The following is a 17227-nucleotide window of genomic DNA, read 5'->3' on the forward strand; positions in this document are numbered from 1 at the left end:
TTAAAGATAGAGGATGTTACAGATAGAGGATGTTACAGATAGACTAGATAGAGGATGTTACAGATAGAGGATGTTACAGATAGACTAGATAGAGGATGTTAAACAGATAGACTAGAGAGGATGTTACAGACTAGAGAGGGGATGTTACAGATAGACTAGAGAGGGGATGTTACAGATAGAGGATATTACAGATAGACTAGGGAGGATGTTACAGATAGACTAGAGAGGATGTTACAGATAGACTAGAGAGGATGTTACAGATAGACTAGAGAGGATGTTGCAGATAGAGGATGTTACAGATAGACTAGAGAGGATGTTACAGATAGACTAGAGTATGTTTCTCTTCCCTCTCTCTCTCCCTCCCCCCTCACTCTACCTCTCCCTCTCTCTCTCCCTCTCTCTCCCCCTCTCTCTCCCTCTCTCTGAGGAGTTGGTTAGACATATGGAACTTCACCATACTGTTCTTTCAGCTGGGCGGACGTAATTCAAATCCTCAGACAAGATACTTCCCATGACCTCTGTGCTGATTGACTGTCTGTGTGTTTGGGACCGGCTGGAAGCGGCTGTGGTACAGTAGGCTATTCCCAGAGTGGCTATCAGGCAGCTATTTATGGGAGATCGACACGGACTGTCTATGGATTTATAAGATGCAATGCATGATGATGAATGGACATTTATGGGGATGTTTTTACCTCAGAAAAAGGCGGTAGTTGACCAATATTTTAAGTTATTAAACACAATATATAAATTAGAACACAAGGTATGATATGTTACTGTTTTATCAGCTCCATCATCAGTAACCACCAGTTGTCATATCAAGTATTACTGTCCGGGTTATATTATCTCCATCATCAGTATTACTGTCAGGTTATATTATCTCCATCAGTATTACTGTCAGGTTATATTATCTCCATCATCAGTATTACTGTCAGGTTATATTATCTCCATCATAAGTATTACTGTCAGGTTATATTATCTCCATCATCAGTATTACTGTCATGTTATATTATCTCCATCAGTATTACTGTCAGGTTATATTATCTCCATCATCAGTATTACTGTCAGGTTATATTATCTCCATCATCAGTATTACTGTCAGGTTATATTATCTCCATCAGTATTACTGTCAGGTTATATTATCTCCATCAGTATTACTGTCAGGTTATATTATCTCCATCATCAGTATTACTGTCAGGTTATATTATCTCCATCATCAGTATTACTGTCAGGTTATATTATCTCCATCATCAGTATTACTGTCAGGTTATATTATCTCCATCATCAGAATTACAGTCAGGTTATATTATCTCCATCATCAGAATTACTGTCAGGTTATATTATCTCCATCGTCAGTATTACTGTCAGGTTATATTATCTCCATCATCAGTATTACTGTCAGGTTATATTATCTCCATCAGTATTACTGTCAGGTTATATTATCTCCATCATCAGTATTACTGTCAGGTTATATTATCTCCATCATCAGTATTACTGTCAGGTTATATTATCTCCATCAGTATTACTGTCAGGTTATATTATCTCCATCATCAGTATTACTGTCATGTTATATTATCTCCATCAGTATTACTGTCAGGTTATATTATCTCCATCATCAGTATTACTGTCAGGTTATATTATCTCCATCATCAGTATTACTGTCAGGTTATATTATCTCCATCAGTATTACTGTCAGGTTATATTATCTCCATCATCAGAATTACAGTCAGGTTATATTATCTCCATCATCAGAATTACTGTCAGGTTATATTATCTCCATCGTCAGTATTACTGTCAGGTTATATTATCTCCATCATCAGTATTACTGTCAGGTTATATTATCTCCATCAGTATTACTGTCAGGTTATATTATCTCCATCATCAGTATTACTGTCAGGTTATATTATCTCCATCATCAGTATTACTGTCAGGTTATATTATCTCCATCAGTATTACTGTCAGGTTATATTATCTCCATCATCAGTATTACTGTCATGTTATATTATCTCCATCAGTATTACTGTCAGGTTATATTATCTCCATCATCAGTATTACTGTCAGGTTATATTATCTCCATCATCAGTATTACTGTCAGGTTATATTATCTCCATCAGTATTACTGTCAGGTTATATTATCTCCATCAGTATTACTGTCAGGTTATATTATCTCCATCATCAGTATTACTGTCAGGTTATATTATCTCCATCATCAGTATTACTGTCAGGTTATATTATCTCCATCATCAGTATTACTGTCAGGTTATATTATCTCCATCATCAGAATTACAGTCAGGTTATATTATCTCCATCATCAGAATTACTGTCAGGTTATATTATCTCCATCGTCAGTATTACTGTCAGGTTATATTATCTCCATCATCAGTATTACTGTCAGGTTATATTATCTCCATCAGTATTACTGTCAGGTTATATTATCTCCATCATCAGTATTACTGTCAGGTTAAATTATCTCCATCATCAGTATTACTGTCAGGTTATATTATCTCCATCAGTATTACTGTCAGGTTATATTATCTCCATCAGTATTACTGTCAGGTTATATTATCTCCATCATCAGTATTACTGTCAGGTTATATTATCTCCATCATCAGTATTACTGTCAGGTTATATTATCTCCATCATCAGTATTACTGTCAGGTTATATTATCTCCATCGTCAGTATTACTGTCAGGTTATATTATCTCCATCATCAGTATTACTGTCAGGTTATATTATCTCCATCATCAGTATTACTGTCAGGTTATATTATCTCCATCATCAGTATTACTGTCAGGTTATATTATCTCCATCATCAGTATTACTGTCAGGTTATATTATCTCCATCAGTATTACTGTCAGGTTATATTATCTCCATCAGTATTACTGTCAGGTTATATTATCTCCATCATCAGTATTACTGTCAGGTTATATTATCTCCATCACTGTCAGGTTATATTATCTCCATCATCAGTATTACTGTCAGGTTATATTATCTCCATCATCAGTATTACTGTCAGGTTATATTATCTCCATCAGTATTACTGTCAGGTTATATTATCTCCATCATCAGAATTACAGTCAGGTTATATTATCTCCATCATCAGAATTACTGTCAGGTTATATTATCTCCATCGTCAGTATTACTGTCAGGTTATATTATCTCCATCATCAGTATTACTGTCAGGTTATATTATCTCCATCAGTATTACTGTCAGGTTATATTATCTCCATCATCAGTATTACTGTCAGGTTATATTATCTCCATCATCAGTATTACTGTCAGGTTATATTATCTCCATCAGTATTACTGTCAGGTTATATTATCTCCATCATCAGTATTACTGTCATGTTATATTATCTCCATCAGTATTACTGTCAGGTTATATTATCTCCATCATCAGTATTACTGTCAGGTTATATTATCTCCATCATCAGTATTACTGTCAGGTTATATTATCTCCATCAGTATTACTGTCAGGTTATATTATCTCCATCAGTATTACTGTCAGGTTATATTATCTCCATCATCAGTATTACTGTCAGGTTATATTATCTCCATCATCAGTATTACTGTCAGGTTATATTATCTCCATCATCAGTATTACTGTCAGGTTATATTATCTCCATCATCAGAATTACAGTCAGGTTATATTATCTCCATCATCAGAATTACTGTCAGGTTATATTATCTCCATCGTCAGTATTACTGTCAGGTTATATTATCTCCATCATCAGTATTACTGTCAGGTTATATTATCTCCATCAGTATTACTGTCAGGTTATATTATCTCCATCATCAGTATTACTGTCAGGTTAAATTATCTCCATCATCAGTATTACTGTCAGGTTATATTATCTCCATCAGTATTACTGTCAGGTTATATTATCTCCATCAGTATTACTGTCAGGTTATATTATCTCCATCATCAGTATTACTGTCAGGTTATATTATCTCCATCATCAGTATTACTGTCAGGTTATATTATCTCCATCATCAGTATTACTGTCAGGTTATATTATCTCCATCGTCAGTATTACTGTCAGGTTATATTATCTCCATCATCAGTATTACTGTCAGGTTATATTATCTCCATCATCAGTATTACTGTCAGGTTATATTATCTCCATCATCAGTATTACTGTCAGGTTATATTATCTCCATCATCAGTATTACTGTCAGGTTATATTATCTCCATCAGTATTACTGTCAGGTTATATTATCTCCATCAGTATTACTGTCAGGTTATATTATCTCCATCATCAGTATTACTGTCAGGTTATATTATCTCCATCACTGTCAGGTTATATTATCTCCATCATCAGTATTACTGTCAGGTTATATTATCTCCATCATCAGAATTACTGTCAGGTTATATTATCTCCATCATCAGTATTACTGTCAGGTTATATTATCTCCATCATCAGAATTACTGTCAGGTTATATTATCTCCATCAGTATTACTGTCAGGTTATATTATCTCCATAATCAGTATTACTGTCAGGTTATATTATCTCCATCATCAGTATTACTGTCAGGTTATATTATCTCCATCATCAGTATTACTGTCAGGTTATATTATCTCCATCATCAGTATTATTGTCAGGTTATATTATCTCCATCATCAGTATTACTGTCAGGTTATATTATCTCCATCATCAGTATTACTGTCAGGTTATATTATCTCCATCGTCAGTATTACTGTCAGGTTATATTATCTCCATCATCAGTATTACTGTCAGGTTATATTATCTCCATCATCAGTATTACTGTCAGGTTATATTATCTCCATCATCAGTATTACTGTCAGGTTATATTATCTCCATCATCAGTATTACTGTCAGGTTATATTATCTACATCATCAGTATTACTGTCAGGTTATATTATCTCCATCATCAGTATAACTGTCAGGTTATATTATCTCCATCATCAGTATTACTGTCAGGTTATATTATCTCCATCATCAGTATTACTGTCAGGATATATTATCTCCATCAGTATTACTGTCAGGTTATATTATCTCCATCATCAGTATTATTGTCAGGTTATATTATCTCCATCAGTATTACTGTCAGGTTATATTATCTCCATCATCAGTATTACTGTCAGGTTATATTATCTCCATCATCAGTATTACTGTCAGGTTATATTATCTCCATCATCAGTATTACTGTCAGGTTATATTATCTCCATCAGTATTACTGTCAGGTTATATTATCTCCATCAGTATTACTGTCAGGTTATATTATCTCCATCATCAGTATTACTGTCAGGTTATATTATCTCCATCATCAGTATTACTGTCAGGTTAAATTATCTCCATCATCAGTATTACTGTCAGGTTATATTATCTCCATCAGTATTACTGTCAGGTTATATTATCTCCATCAGTATTACTGTCAGGTTATATTATCTCCATCAGTATTACTGTCAGGTTATATTATCTCCATCAGTATTACTGTCAGGTTATATTATCTCCATCATCAGTATTACTGTCAGGTTATATTATCTCCATCAGTATTACTGTCAGGTTATATTATCTCCATCGTCAGTATTACTGTCAGGTTATATTATCTCCATCAGTATTACTGTCAGGTTATATTATCTCCATCATCAGTATTACTGTCAGGTTATATTATCTCCATCATCAGTATTACTGTCAGGTTAAATTATCTCCATCATCAGTATTACTGTCAGGTTATATTATCTCCATCAGTATTACTGTCAGGTTATATTATCTCCATCAGTATTACTGTCAGGTTATATTATCTCCATCAGTATTACTGTCAGGTTATATTATCTCCATCATCAGTATTACTGTCAGGTTATATTATCTCCATCATCAGTATTACTGTCAGGTTATATTATCTCCATCAGTATTACTGTCAGGTTATATTATCTCCATCGTCAGTATTACTGTCAGGTTATATTATCTCCATCAGTATTACTGTCAGGTTATATTATCTCCATCATCAGTATTACTGTCAGGTTAAATTATCTCCATCATCAGTATTACTGTTATGTTATATTATCTCCATCATCAGTATTACTGTCAGGTTATATTATCTCCATCATCAGTATTACTGTCAGGTTATATTATCTCCATCATCAGTATTACTGTCAGGTTATATTATCTCCATCATCAGTATTACTGTCAGGTTATATTATCTCCATCAGTATTACTGTCAGGTTATATTATCTCCATCATCAGTATTACTGTCAGGTTATATTATCTCCATCATCAGTATTATTGTCAGGTTATATTATCTCCATCAGTATTACTGTCAGGTTATATTATCTCCATCAGTATTACTGTCAGGTTATATTATCTCCATCATCAGTATTACTGTCAGGTTATATTATCTCCATCATCAGCATTACTGTCATGTTATATTATCTCCATCAGTATTACTGTCAGGTTATATTATCTCCATCAGTATTACTGTCAGGTTATATTATCTCCATCATCAGTATTACTGTCAGGTTATATTATCTCCATCATCAGTATTACTGTCAGGTTATATTATCTCCATCATCAGTATTACTGTCAGGTTATATTATCTCCATCATCAGTATTACTGTCAGGTTATATTATCTCCATCAGTATTACTGTCAGGTTATATTATCTCCATCATCAGTATTACTGTCAGGTTATATTATCTCCATCAGTATTACTGTCAGGTTATATTATCTCCATCGTCAGTATTACTGTCAGGTTATATTATCTCCATCAGTATTACTGTCAGGTTATATTATCTCCATCGTCAGTATTACTGTCAGGTTATATTATCTCCATCGTCAGTATTACTGTCAGGTTATATTATCTCCATCATCAGTATTACTGTCAGGTTAAATTATCTCCATCATCAGTATTACTGTCAGGTTATATTATCTCCATCATCAGTATTACTGTCATGTTATATTATCTCCATCATCAGTATTACTGTCAAGTTATACTATCTCCATCAGTATTACTGTCAGGTTATATTATCTCCATCATCAGTATTACTGTCAGGTTATATTATCTCCATCAGTATTACTGTCAGGTTATATTATCTCCATCAGTATTACTGTCAGGTTATATTATCTCCATCATCAGTATTACTGTCAGGTTATATTATCTCCATCATCAGTATTACTGTCAGGTTATATTATCTCCATCATCAGTATTACTGTCAGGTTATATTATCTCCATCGTCAGTATTACTGTCAGGTTATATTATCTCCATCGTCAGTATTACTGTCAGGTTATATTATCTCCATCATCAGTATTACTGTCAGGTTATATTATCTCCATCGTCAGTATTACTGTCAGGTTATATTATCTCCATCGTCAGTATTACTGTCCGGTTATATTCTCTCATCATCGGTAACTACCAGTTGCTCCCAATTCTCCAGACCAGTACCCTCCTCCCGTCCTCCCCAAACACACACACACCTCCTTTTAAGTCTTTCTTCAGCAGCTGGTAGTGAGTGGTCTTTCCTTTGTTTACAGTGCTTACTGCTAACCTAACCATGGGATCGGACTGAACATACTTGGGGCCGCATTTATGAACTGTAAGCAATTTTAAACACTTTTTAAAAAACTGGATAGCTAGCTAGTTACATAGCCACGGTAAACTTCTCTACATGGATTGAAGTTTTTCAATTTATGGCTAACAAATGCATTGGCCAGGTGGTGGATTGAGGATATTGAACAGAGAAAAACAAAACGTTTAAGTTAACGTTATAGCTATTATATTTAGTTAGTTAATTAGCTATACGCATTATATATTACTAGATGTAAACAGTAAGCAACATAGATTAGCAGAATTAGCCATCTGGCTAGCGAATAAACTAGGCTGAACCGGTAGCTAACCATGACAACGGCAGCGATACCGTTACACTTTAGCCAGCTGTTCTAATCGCCTTGGAAAACAATGTATAGCTTTCTTCCTCTGTATCGTCTGCAAACACATTCCGGAGAATGCCACGGTCTTGTGTAGTCTTTACTATAATTGTGTTTGAAAGATATAACCTTTGGGTGAATGTCATTTTCATGTTAACATGGGATTTGAATTCGGCCACCTGTAGCATACAATACTTTTGTTGCTAGCCGATTCTCAATCAAACTTTAATCATTCTAGCTAGTTTTTTTTTGTACTTCGGCGCACAGTTCTGACTATGATTGACAGCCATGTAAACCAATGACAGGACAGTAAAGTTTTGTGTACACTATCGTTGGCATGGTTACTCGTTGACATTACAAGATTCTGGAAAACGGAGGCGGGTCAGTAGTTAAGCACGGGTGGATGCACTTTCTAGGTGTATGGATTTTTGACCAGCAATTTACGGACAATAATTACAAAGTTTGTAAACTATCTTTATATTCATTATAAACACAAAGACTGAAGCCTAAATGACGAAAGTGCAGTGCCAGTAATACAATTAACAACTTGTAATTTTTCGTTATCATCTTAGTTTGTTAGATACGCTTGCTATAGCTACCTAGCTAGCTACTGTAGCCAGCTAACGTTAAAACTAAGTTAGCTCTCTGTTCTCGTCCTCTCATGCAAACAAGCTGCTAGCTAGTTCTCGCTTTGACTAAGTTTAGCTCAGTTGTAGGTTTATCAGCAGTTAGTAAACATAGGTAGTTAGCTAGAGGGTGAGGAGAGGAGGCTCTCTTGTTGCCACGCAACTGTATGACCTCCTGTCTTCAACACCTGTGGAAAGGTGAGTCGTGAGTAACCGCCCTCGGTTTTGAAATCATCCTTCCCATTGGACAATGCAAAGCGTCTTCTAACCCCACCCACGGGCCGGTGTGGTTTTATGTCAGTGGTTGAGGTGCTTCCGTTCACCAAGGGGTGTTGTACAACGCAGTATTCCTTCCTTGGCATTCTACATGGCATTGCGTTTAAATGCCATGTAGAAATTTGATTTTGATTGCGTTTAAAATTACTTTGGTGTTTATTTATCTCATAGTTCTTTCCTTTATATGACTTATTGAAGGAGTGTACACTTGGGGACCTTCTCTTCTTTCCTGCATGGCTATAACATTTTAGTCATTTAGCAGACGCTCTTATCCAGAGCGACTTACAGTGAATGCATACATTTCATACATTTTTGTTGTTGTTGTTGTACTGGCCCCCGTGGGAATCGAACCCACAACCCTGGCATTTCACACACCATGCTGGCGTTGCACACACCATGCTCTACCCACTGAGCCACAGGGAAGTGCTTCCCAAACGTCTCGTTGAGTACCCTCAACCGTTCAACTTATTTGATGTATTCCAGTGCTATTCTACTGGTCAACTAAGCACCAAGACCTTCATTGGTAAAAATAAACTGGAACACATCCAATGAATGTGGAACAGCTGGGGGTACTCAAGGAGAGGTTTGGGAAACACTGCTACCAACCCCAATGGTACTGTGCTGTCTCAGATGTGTTCCTTTCAGACATGTGACTTGATTGTTGTTATATTGTCTCCTGTCCTCTGTGTGTTGTATTGGCTACCATCACTCACAATGAGTCCTTGGTGCTGTTTGTCCCTCCTGTCTCTCCGTAGGTGACCCCTGCCTGACCTGTGACAAGTCACATCATCCTCAGAGAGTGGCACCAGCATGGCAGGGCTGGCGTTGGAGTGGAGGGGCTGACGTCATGCTCTCACCATCCTGACAAATCCCTCAGTACTAGAACGAGAGAGGGAGGAAAAGCCTTAGAGGGAGACAGACAGCCCTTGACAGTGGAACGAGAGAGAGAGAGAGGATAGAGAAGAAGGGAAAAAGAAGGGAGGAGAGGAGAGGGATTAAGCCTCATCAAAAGAAACAACAGTTCTCTTTTACAATACATCTCATTGACTTACCATGCCAGTAAAGCTCATTGAATGGAACTGAGACTACAAAAGTCACATCAGTCTTTTCAACCACTCTCCTCTTTCCTGGTTGTTGTTGTAGGCCCAAATTACAATATGATCTCAGTCAACTTACCTGGTAACATAAGGGTTGGATAAATAACATCAGTCAACTTACCTGGTAACATAAGGGTTAGATAAATAACATCAGTCAACTTACCTGGTAACATAAGGGTTGGATAAATAACATCAGTCAACTTACCTGGTAACATAAGGGTTGGATAAATAACATTGAATAACAGAACAAGAGTCAAAACAATGTTCAGACAGACGGACACCTCGTCCAAGAGACGTCATGGAGGTCATGGGGGTCTCACAACCTTACCCTCGCCTCCTCACCCCCACCAGGGTGGGCGTATCCGGGGGGTGGAGGTGGCCCGGGGGAGGGCAGGGTATGGGTTCACCCTCTCTGGCCAGGGCCCCTGTGTCCTCAACTGCATTCTAAAAGGAAGTCCGGCGGACTACGTGGGTCTCCGCTCCGGTGACCACATCCTGTCCGTGAACGACATAAACGTCTCCAAGGCTTCGCACGAGGACGTCGTCAAGCTGATTGGACGATGCACGGGGGTTCTGCACCTGGTCGTCGCCGAGGGAGACCGGGGAGGCCGTCGTCACGGACACGGTGGTACCAACCGCAACCGTCGCCACGGAAACAATTCAGGAAGTCCAGCCGGAGGAGCGGCAGCTGCCGCGGACTCGTGCTCCAGCGACGAGGAGTTGTGTGGTTTCCATAACAGCAGCAGCGGAGGCGGAAACAACAAAAACGTGAAGCCCGGTTCTCGTGGTAACAGTGCCAGCGGTGGTGGAGGAGGAGGAGGAGGGGGTGGTGGTTGGTTCAAGCCCAAGTTGGACTCTAAGACCCTGGGTATTAACAGGGCAGAGAGGGTGGTGGCGGAGATGCAGTCTGGAGGAATATTTAACATGATCTTTGACAACTCTTCACACTCCTCCAGCAGCTCAGAGAAAGGTAGCAATCTACCTGTTTTAATATAGCATGGTTTTTTAATGTACTGTATCACATCACATTTTGGCCTGGTTTCCCGGACACAGTTTAATGGAGAGTCTCAATTGAAAATGCTTTTTAGTCCAGGACTAACTAGGCTTAATCTGTGTCTGGTAAACTGGCCCTTTATGTGTGTTTCTGCATAATGTACCACCATGCTCAAATAAACTAACCCTAAACCTTACCTTGACCATAAACCTAATCCTAAAGACAGGGTCATCGCTCCTCCTCCTCCTCTCCGTGCCTCCTCTTCCTCGTCTGCGTCGGCCAAGCCTGTGAGGCCCCTGTCAGAGCCAGAGTTCCCCCCGTACCATAAGGGCCGGGGCCGGTCCCACAGCAACCCGAACCTGCTCTCTGAGGAGGAGATGGACAGGGTTCTAATGTCCGACGACTCAGTGTTCCTGGACGGGTTCCATCTGCAGGAGACAGAGCTCCAGGTGAGTACTAACATGCCAGGTGTGTGTGTGTGTGTGTGTGTGTGTGGGTGTGGGTGTGGGTGGGTGGGTGGGTGGGATTTGTCCCAAAAGGCACTATGTTCCCTGTATAGTGCATTACTGTTGACCAGAGCCCTACACAACTACATTATCAGCTAGGTGTGATAACCACACAACTACATTATCAGCTAGGTATAATACCCACACAGCTACATTATCAGCTAGGTTTGATACCCACACAGCTACATTATCAGCTAGGTTTGATACCCACACAACTACATTATCAGCTAGGTATGATACCCACACAGCTACATTATCAGCTAGGTGTGATAACCACACAACTACATTATCAGCTAGGTATGATAACCACACAACTACATTATCAGCTAGGTATAATACCCACACAGCTACATTATCAGCTAGGTGTGATAACCACACAACTACATTATCAGCTAGGTATAATACCCACACAGCTACATTATCAGCTAGGTGTGATAACCACACAACTACATTATCAACTAGGTATAATACCCACACAGCTACATTATCAGCTAGGTGTGATAACCACACAGCTACATTATCAGCTAGGTATAATACCCACACAGCTACATTATCAGCTAGGTGTGATAACCACACAACTACATTATCAGCTAGGTATGATACCCACACAGCTACATTATCAGCTAGGTTTGATACCCACACAGCTACATTATCAGCTAGGTTTGATACCCACACAACTACATTATCAGCTAGGTATGATACCCACACAGCTACATTGTCAGCTAGGTGTGATAACCACACAACTACATTATCAGCTAGGTATGATAACCACACAACTACATTATCAGCTAGGTATAATACCCACACAGCTACATTATCAGCTAGGTGTGATAACCACACAACTACATTATCAGCTAGGTATAATACCCACACAGCTACATTATCAGCTAGGTGTGATAACCACACAACTACATTATCAGCTAGGTATAATACCCACACAGCTACATTATCAGCTAGGTGTGATAACCACACAACTACATTATCAGCTAGGTATAATACCCACACAGCTACATTATCAGCTAGGTTTGATACCCACACAGCTACATTATCAGCTAGGTTTGATACCCACACAACTACATTATCAGCTAGGTATGATACCCACACAGCTACATTGTCAGCTAGGTGTGATAACCACACAACTACATTATCAGCTAGGTATGATAACCACACAACTACATTATCAGCTAGGTATAATACCCACACAGCTACATTATCAGCTAGGTGTGATAACCACACAACTACATTATCAGCTAGGTATAATACCCACACAGCTACATTATCAGCTAGGTGTGATAACCACACAACTACATTATCAACTAGGTATAATACCCACACAGCTACATTATCAGCTAGGTGTGATAACCACACAACTACATTATCAGCTAGGTATAATACCCACACAGCTACATTATCAGCTAGGTGTGATAACCACACAACTACATTATCAGCTAGGTATAATACCCACACAGCTACATTATCAGCTAGGTTTGATAACCACACAACTACATTATCAGCTAGGTTTGATAACTACGCAACTACATTATCAGCTAGGTTTGATACCCACACAGCTACATTATCAGCTAGGTGTGATACCCACACAGCTACATTATCAGCTAGTTGTGATAACCACAAAACTACATTATCAGCTAGGTTTGATACCTACACAGCTACATTATCAGCTAGGTGTGATACCTACACTGCTACATTATCAGCTGGGTTTGATACCTACACTGCTACATTATCAGCTGGGTATGATACCCACACAGCTACATTATCAGCTAGGTATGATACCCACACAGCTACATTATCAGCTAGGTTTGATACCTACACAGCTACATTATCAGCTAGGTTTTACATCAGTGAATGTTGTAGTAATGTTTTTACAATATATTTTGTCTCTCCACCTTCCAGGTGGAGGTGGAAGGGGAGGACTTCTGCCTGGAGCCCAGTGAGGGTATCCTGAACGTGGGTATGATGGTAGGGTACCTGGGCTCCATAGAGCTGGCCTCTACAGGAGCTAGTCTGGAGAGTGACAGTCTGCAGGCCATCAGAGGAAGCATGAGACGACTCAGGGCTGAACAGAAGATACACTCCCTGGTCCTCATGAAGGTACGGGTCGCTTTGGATTGATTGAATGGTTGGTTGGTGGGTTAGTTGGTTTATTGAATGGTTGGTTGGTTATTTGATTGGTTGGTTGGTTGGTTGGTTAGTTGATTGAATGGTTGGTTGGTTTGGGTTGGTTAATTGATTGAATGGTTGGTTGGTTTGGGTTGGTTAATTGAATGGTTGGTTGGTTTGGGTTGGTTAATTGAATGGTTGGTTTGTTGGTTTGGGTTGGTTCATTGATTGAATGGTTGGATGGTTTGGGTTGGTTTATTGATTGGTGGGTTGGTTGGTTGGTTTGTTGGTTTTGGTTGGTTAATTGATTGAATGGTTGGTTTGTTTGGGTTGGTTCATTGAGATGTTTAGATGTCATATCACTAAATTGTACTTTGACCCTGTGGGTCTCGGGTCGTTGTTGCAAAAACAAACAATCTCTGTTTCCTCGGGAAAGAAGGACAATAATGTGTTCTTCTTCTTGGAATAGAGGACGGTGTGTTTCTAAAATAGAAGGGATTGTATTTTTGTTATATGTTGTTCTTCCCAGGTGATGCACGATTGTGTGCGGCTGTGCAGTGACAGGAGACAGGTCCTTGCTACCTACCCTGCCGAGAAGCTAGCCTTCAGCGCCTGTTGCCCCGACGACCGACGCTTCTTCGGACTGGTCACCATGCAGGCCACCCATGACGACGACGGTCACTATGGCAATGGTAACCGGGAGGAAGAGGGCGGGCTGAGGACTTCCTGTCACGTGTTCATAGTCGACCCGGAACTCTGCCATCACCAGGTAGGGTTGGACATAAGGTCTAAGAAGAAAGAATACCCACAAACTGTTTCAATGCTCTCCAGCTAATAATAACATCCATATTAAACTGACAGATTTGAACATTTACAAACATACCATTTATGAAACTTTAGAAGTTATTTTGAATATTTTTGAGGGGTCCTATATTCCTGGACCCGGTTTCCCAAAAGCATCTTAAGGCTAAGTTCATGGTTAGAACCTTCGTTGGAGCATCGTTAAAACTCCCAGCTGTTTCCCAAACCCATCGTTATTAACGTTACACTTGAAAACAGTCATAGTCTAACACCTGCCTCAGACCACTGGTAGTCTAACACCTGCCTCAGACCACTGGTAGTCTAACACCTGCCTCAGACCACTGGTAGTCTAACACCTGCCTCAGACCACTGGTAGTCTAACACCTGCCTCAGACCACTGGTAGTCTAACACCTGCCTCAGACCACTGGTAGTCTAACACCTGCCTCAGACCACTGGTAGTCTAACACCTGCCTCAGACCACTGGTAGTCTAACACCTGCCTCAGACCACTCGTAGTCTAACACCTGCCTCAGACCACTGGTAGTCTAACACCTGCCTCAGACCACTGGTAGTCTAACACCTGCCTCAGACCACTGGTAGTCTAACACCTGCCTCAGACCACTGGTAGTCTAACACCTGCCTCAGACCACTGGTAGTCTAACACCTGCCTCAGACCACTGGTAGTCTAACACCTGCCTCAGACCACTGGTAGTCTAACACCTGCCTCAGACCACTGGTAGTCTAACACCTGCCTCAGACCACTGGTAGTCTAACACCTGCCTCAGACCACTGGTAGTCTAACACCTGCCTCAGACCACTCGTAGTCTAACACCTGCCTCAGACCACTGGTAGTCTAACACCTGCCTCAGACCACGCGTGGAACAGCTGAATGTGTAGATAGATGTTTTTTTTGCCCTCCCGCGTCATTTAATACACAGACGACCTCCACTAAACATAGAATCACATGGTTTATCCGTCTCTGCGTGACCGCCGATATGTTCAGAACAAAATTGACAAACAAATACCAAGTTGACAATTCCTTTGCGATTGATACAAACAAGCAACGTATAAAAATATGCTTCAAATGAAAACCCAGATGACTGTATTTAAAATAGATATAAACTAGGCTGTAGGACTATTACAGTCGTATTGAAAATACATTTGATGTTCAATTAATTGACTTTTATTTTGCTGCTTGTAGGCTACTGTCTGTAATTTATCTCAATATATTTCATGATATGGAGCCTAACATCTGTGCAATGATGTGCCAAATCTGGGATTTAATGCATTTTTATTGGGTAAGCATTAGAATAAGACACCTCAATATTTGCAGCCGTTGGTGGTAATATCTCTCTAAGAGCTGATCCGTTGTCAGTATTGTGAAATAATTATAATGTTAAGGTAAGATTTAAATGGAGAAAGCTGATCCTATCAGTATCAACAAATGGACTTACTGGAATGTTCCCAGTAGATAAAGAGGACTTACTGGTCCCTGGAATGTTCCCAGTAGATAAAGAGGACTTACTGGTCCCTGGAATGTTCCCAGTAGATAAAGAGAACTTACTGGTCCTGGAATGTTCCCAGTAGATAAAGAGAACTTACTGGTCCTGGAATGTTCCCAGTAGATAAAGAGGACTTATTGGTCCTGGAATGTTCCCAGTAGATAAAGAGGACTTATTGGTCCTGGAATGTTCCCAGTAGATAAAGAGGACTTACTGGTCCCTGGAATGTTCCCAGTAGATAAAGAGAACTTACAGGTCCTGGAATGTTCCCAGTAGATAAAGAGAACTTACTGGTCCTGGAATGTTCCCAGTAGATAAAGAGAACTTACTGGTCCTGGAATGTTCCCAGTAGATAAAGAGAACTTACTGGTCCCTGGAATGTTCCCAGTAGATAAAGAGGACTTACTGGTACCTGGAATGTTCCCAGTAGATAAAGAGGACTTTCTGGTCCTGGAATGTTCCCAGTAGATAAAGAGAACTTACAGGTCCTGGAATGTTCCCAGTAGATAAAGAGGACTTACTGGTCCTGGAATGTTCCCAGTAGATAAAGAGGACTTACTGGTCCCTGGAATGTTCCCAGTAGATAAAGAGGACTTACTGGTCCTGGAATGTTCCCAGTAGGTAAAGAGGACTTACTGGTCCCTGGAATGTTCCCAGTAGATAAAGAGGACTTATTGGTCCTGGAATGTTCCCAGTAGATAAAGAGGACTTATTGGTCCTGGAATGTTCCCAGTAGATAAAGAGGACTTATTGGTCCTGGAATGTTCCCAGTAGATAAAGAGGACTTATTGGTCCTGGAATGTTCCCAGTAGATAAAGAGGACTTATTGGTCCTGCAATGTTCCCAGTAGATAAAGAGGACTTACAGGTCCTGGAATGTTCCCAGTAGATAAAGAGGACTTACTGGTCCTGGAATGTTCCCAGTAGATAAAGAGGACTTACTGGTACCTGGAATGTTCCCAGTAGATAAAGAGGACTTACTGGTCCTGGAATGTTCCCAGTAGATAAAGAGGACTTATTGGTCCTGGAATGTTCCCAGTAGATAAAGAGAACTTACTGGTTCTGGAATGTTCCCAGTAGGTAAAGAGGACTTACTGGTCCTGGAATGTTCCCAGTAGATAAAGAGGACTTACTGGTTCTGGAATGTTCCCAGTAGATAAAGAGAACTTACTGGTTCTGGAATGTTCCCAGTAGGTAAAGAGGACTTACTGGTCCTGGAATGTTCCCAGTAGATAAAGAGGACTTATTGGTCCTGGAATGTTCCCAGTAGATAAAGAGGACTTACTGGTCCTGGAATGTTCCCAGTAGATAAAGAGGACTTATTGGTCCTGGAATGTTCCCAGTAGATAAAGAGGACTTATTGGTCCTGGAATGTTCCCAGTAGATAAAGAGGACTTACTGGTTCTGGAATGTTCCCAGTAGAT

At 39.7% G+C, this 17227-nt stretch overlaps 1 protein-coding gene across 4 annotated transcripts in view; it reads left to right on the forward strand.

Moving 5' to 3' along the window:
* The first annotated feature begins 7400 nt into the window (after positions 1–7400).
* rgs12b (regulator of G protein signaling 12b) overlaps positions 7401–17227 on the forward strand; it is a 104972-nt gene continuing 95145 nt past the window's right edge. For 2 of the 4 annotated variants that reach the window (XM_082973970.1, XM_082973973.1), the window contains exons 1-5: positions 8257–8344; positions 9542–10853; positions 11100–11326; positions 13295–13492; positions 14031–14270. In XM_082973970.1, the coding sequence (XP_082830096.1) occupies positions 10145–10853; positions 11100–11326; positions 13295–13492; positions 14031–14270 (1374 nt within the window). In that variant the 5' untranslated portion in view covers positions 8257–8344; positions 9542–10144. Of the gene's footprint in view, positions 7554–8256; positions 8345–8392; positions 8709–9541; positions 10854–11099; positions 11327–13294; positions 13493–14030; positions 14271–17227 lie in introns of those variants that run through there. The other 2 variants (XM_082973971.1, XM_082973972.1) reach the window with 2 other exon arrangements.

Source organism: Salmo salar, chromosome 04 (assembly GCF_965601325.2).
Source record: "Salmo salar chromosome 04, fSalSal1, whole genome shotgun sequence".
NCBI lineage: Eukaryota > Metazoa > Chordata > Actinopteri > Salmoniformes > Salmonidae > Salmo > Salmo salar.